This window comes from Erpetoichthys calabaricus, chromosome 10 (assembly GCF_900747795.2).
Source record: "Erpetoichthys calabaricus chromosome 10, fErpCal1.3, whole genome shotgun sequence".
In the NCBI taxonomy this organism is placed as follows: domain Eukaryota; kingdom Metazoa; phylum Chordata; class Cladistia; order Polypteriformes; family Polypteridae; genus Erpetoichthys; species Erpetoichthys calabaricus.
In genome coordinates, this window is record NC_041403.2 from 80,972,813 (window position 1) to 80,977,731 (window position 4,919).

Below are 4,919 nucleotides of genomic sequence, written 5' to 3' on the forward strand. Positions count from 1 at the left end.
CGCAGAATCATTTCCATGGTGAAGAGAAACCCCTTCATAACAGCCAACCAAGTGAACAACACTCTCCAGGGGGTAGGAGTATCTATATCCAAGTCTACCATAAAGAGAAGACTGCATGAAAGTAAATACAAAGGGTGCACTGCAAGGTGCAAGCCACTCATAAGCCTCAAGAATAGAAAGGCTAAATTGGACTTTGCTAAAGAACATCTAAAAAAGCCAGCACAGTTCTGGAAAAACATTCTTTGGACAGATGAAACCAAGATCAACCTCTACCAGAATGATGGCAAGAAAAAAGTATGGAGAAGGCGTGGAACAGCTCATTATCCAAAGCATACCACATCATCTGTAAAACACGGTGGAGGCAGTGTGATGGCTTGGGCGTGCATGGCTGCCAGTGGCACTGGGACACTAGTGTTTATTGATGATGTGACACAGGACAGAAGCAGCCGAATGAATTCTGAGGTGTTCAGAGACATACTGTCTGCTCAAATGACCCAAAACATACAGCCAAAGCAATCCAGGAGTTTATTAAAGCAAAGAAGTGAAAAATTTTTGAATGGCCAAGTCAGTCACCTGATCTTAACCCAGTTGAGCATGCATTTCACTTGTTGAAGGCTAAACTTCGAACAGAAAGGCCCACAAACAAACAGCAACTGAAAGCTGCTGCAGTAAAGGCCTGGCAGAGCATTAAAAAGGAGGAAACCCAGCATCTGGTGATGTCCATGAGTTCAAGACTTCAGGCTGTCATTGCCAGCAAAGGGTTTTCAACCAAGAAAGGATCTTGGCTTGGATCTGTTCATGGAGTCCGGCAAAGTGAGTAAAGATCATGTTACCTCTGACCAAAATAATGTAGTGTGGGATGGAGTTGGTGGAATTAATGCACAGGTGGGGGACATGGCAGAAAAAAGATAATTGAAGCCACATGGAAGGAGCTGTGGAGAATTGGAATGGTGGTAGGAACATTGGGGGGCAGCCAAGGAAGGAGACTGCCTCCTGTAAATCTCACTGAAGGGGGAAAGGGAGCGACACTAAACTTTAAAATGTAGTATGCTATTAGCAACAGCGATGATGAAATGTCATTTGAATAATGCCATAAAAAAATCACACTAAGATCTATCAACATATTGTCATACTTTCATTTGGTGGCTGTATTGTATTACAAGATATCTCAGCATTAACATATATCAAATATGCAACACCAAAAGCAGAATCACAAAAGAGTATTCATACATTTTTCAATTTTTGTTCAATTGGCAAAGTACAAAATCTTATTGTACATGAGTGATCAATGTCATTCATGATAATGATGATGACTATTCCAAAATAGTGACATATACAAGTACAGTACAACTGGTTTTATGTCAGGAAGAGGAACAACTGATGCAGTCTTTGATTTGAGACAGCTCATAGAGAAGCATTAAGAAAACAAAAAGGTTTGCATATGGTGTTTATTGATTTGGACAAGGCTTATGATAGAGTGCCATGTCAATAGATTTGGAAATTCATGAGAGAGATAGGAGTACCAGAGAAGTATAAGAGGATTGTCCAGGATATGTATGAGGCAATGAGTACTCAGGTTAAAAGCAGTGTTGGGGTAACAGATAAGATCCTAGATAGAGCAGGTCTGAACCAATGATCTTCCTTAAGTTTTTACCTCTTTGATCTGTTTGTGGATGTGTTGAGGCATGGGATAAAATACCAATCCTGCAGTGCATGCTTTATGTTGAGGACACTGTGTTGTGTAGCACTGAAAAAGAGGCGGAGGAGAGGAACTTTGAAGACTGGAGAAGGGCTTTGGAAGATAGATGACTGAAGATAAATAGGACGAAGATAGAATATATGAGGTTTAATGATGGTCAGGATTCATAAGTTAGCCTGCAAGGAGAGCTTTTGAAAAGAATGGATACAATTAAATACCTAGGATCAGTGGTAACCCAAGATGGAAAATTAGATGCAGAAATAACCCACCGAGTGCAGTGTGGATGGAACAATTAGAAGGAGATATTTCAGAAGTATCTTGTGATCGGATAATTAAGGCAAAGGTTAAAGGTAAAGATTTTAAGACAGAGGTAAAACCAGTAATGCTGAGACAGGGACAGTAAAGGGAGCATACAATAAGAAGTTGGAAGTGTCATAAATGAGAATGTTGAGATGAATGTGTGGAGTTACAAAACAGGACAGGATAAGAAATGAGACAATCAGAGGTACAACAAAAGTAGGTGAGACATCTGAGAAAGTACAAAAAAGTAGGTTGAAGTGGTATGGATATGTGATGAGGAGAGATGATGAATATGTGGGCAAAAGAGTGATAGAAAAAGAGATACATTGGAAGCAAGCAAGGGAGGCCAAAGTGGAGGTAGATCAGTGCTTCTCAAATAGTGGGTCGCGCCCCCCCTGGGGGGGCGCATGGCTCCGTCAAGGGGGACGCGTTTGACCTCGGGGAACATGCTTTTTTATTTTTCTATTTTGATTTTTTTTTACTGTTCTAGAATAAAGTGCAATACCACTCCACTACATTAAGGGGCAGTGGCGCTCTCATTGGCAGAGTGTGCGCAGGGAGCATTCGCTCGGTGGTGTAGGGGTTTTGTTTGCACTGAGCATGCGCGCTTTCCACACAGTACAAAGTATGAGTATGAAGTGTAGACACGAAGTGTAGCAGACCCTCAAGTGACATCATGAAAAAATTTTTAACAGGGATGAGAAGACAGGCGGAGAAAGAAGAAGATAAAGAGACAAACGAAAGTCTCCCGAAAGCTAAGACGAGGAAATATGACGAAGCGTATGTAGCGCTTGGCTTCACTGTGACTACGGTGGGAGACGAGGAAAGACCGGTGTGCTTACTGTGTCTAAAAATGTTGGCAGCGGACAGCATGAAGCCAAATAAATTAAGGTGTCACTTAAAGACATTACACCCTAATCACGCTGATAAGCCGCTTGAGTTTTTTCAGCGAAAACGTGTTGAATATTGCCAGCAATCATCCCGCTTTCTGACTGCTACTTCAGTAAACCAGCGAGCGTTGTTGGCATCATATAAGGTGGCGTACCAAATTGCTCAGTGCAAAAAAACCCACACCATAGCAGAAGAGCTGATACTGCCTGCAGTATTAGACATGGTCTCTGTCATGCTGGATGACGCAAGTGCTGCAAAAATAAAAACTATCCCTCTGTCAAATGACACTGTTGCTAGACGTATAAATGACATTGCTGACGATCTTAAAGAACAGCTGGTAGAAAAACTCAAAGATAAACGTTTTGCCTTACAATTTGATGAAGCAATTGACAGCAACAAAGACTGTTTGTTTATTGCTCATGTACATTTTGAAATGACAAATTCCCTGTGTGAGGATCTACTTTTTTGTAAATATGTCAGAGACAGAGCCACAGCCGAAGAGCTATTCAAAATGCTAGACTGCTTCCTGACTGAGAATGGGCTAAAGTGGGAGAACTGCATTGGTGTTTGCAGTGATGGTGCACAGACCATGGCAGGGATGAGAAAAGGACTTTGGACTCTCATAAAGAAGGCTTCACCTAATGCTGAGTGGACACACTGTATTTTACATAGAGAGGCACTGGCATCAAGGCACCTTTCCTCTGAATTAAGTGAGGTTATGACTGACATTGTAGGAGTAGTCAATTTAATAAAGACCAGACCACTAAAAACAAGAGTTTTCTCTGCTATCTGTGAGGAGATGGGAGCTGAACATCAAGCTGTGCTGTTTCACAGTGAAGCAAGGTGGCTGCCACGAGGAAAAGTGTTATCCCGAGTTTTTGAGCTCAGAGAAGAGATAAGAATGTTTTTGGAGCAGGAGCACAAGTATGAAGTTGCAAGAAAGTTTAGTGATGAGAACTTTCTGATGAAACTTGCTTACCTGAGTGACATATTTGGAAAGCTCAATGAACTAAATCTACAGCTTCAAGGGAAAAATCAACACCTCCCTCAGGTCACAGACAAGATCAACTCTTTCACTCGAAAGCTTGCAATGTGGGGCAGGCGACTTGATGAAGGAAATACTGTGTCATTTGAGAACTTGCAGGAATTTGTTGACACTACTGACTATGATGTCACCTCAGTGATTCCATATTTTAAGCAGCATATTTCATCACTGATGGGATTCTTTACAAAGTACTTCCCTAAAAACAGTTCCCAGTATGACTGGGTGAGAGATCCTTTTAATGCACCAGCTCCAACTGGTTTTAGCCTTGCAGAGAAGGAGCAGTTCATAGAAATCACATCTGACTCCATATTGAGACTAAGTTTCACATCCCAGACACTGAGTGAATTCTGGCTGAATGTGGAGAAGCAATATCCACTCTTAGGACAAAGAGCTGTGCACATTCTTCTTCCATTTGCAACTTCTTACTTGTGTGAGACTGGCTTCTCTGCTGTTGCTGCTCTGAAAAGCAAATACAGGTCCCGGCTACACATTGAGAAGGAGCTGAGAGTTGCTGTGTCCTGCTTCAAACCCCGCTTCGAAAAGCTGTGCATTGCAAAACGTGCTCATTGTAGCCATTAATCCAGACATCATCTCTGATTAAAAAATCAGCTCAAATTATTTTATATATTTTTGTTTTGCAGGTTAAAGTTTTTTTAATATTGTGCTCCTGAGTAAATGTTGGTGATCAGTTTGAATGCATTATTATTTATTGATTTTATGTATTTTTTTTCAGTATCATATGGTTTGACATGGTCAATCAAAAAATGTTTATAGTTTAATTAAGGATTTAATTTTTTTTGAATTTAGAATGCACTTTAAATCTTTTCTGTTACATTTAATAAAGCTATTCTTTGTTGTAAATTGGTCCATATTTCTTTCTTTTTTTATTCTCTTATACGTTAATAAGGATACAGTGTTATGCAGAGGTGTACTTATAACAATTTTATAGACAAATGATACTATTTATAGTCGCGCGGGGGGCGC

At 40.6% G+C, this 4,919-nt stretch overlaps 1 protein-coding gene across 1 annotated transcript; it reads left to right on the forward strand.

Moving 5' to 3' along the window:
- Positions 1–2,696: 2,696 nt before the first annotated feature.
- On the forward strand, positions 2,697–4,514 carry LOC127529322 (zinc finger BED domain-containing protein 5-like). Its single transcript, XM_051932443.1, has one exon. It carries the CDS (start codon positions 2,697–2,699, stop codon positions 4,512–4,514), a length of 1,818 nt encoding a protein of 605 aa, XP_051788403.1.
- Positions 4,515–4,919: the final 405 nt, after the last annotated feature.

What these genes read in the sequence shown, in the direction of transcription:
- LOC127529322 (XM_051932443.1), top strand. Translation starts at nt 2,697, where the DNA reads ATGAGAAGACAGGCGGAGAAAGAAGAAGATAAAGAGACAAACGAAAGT.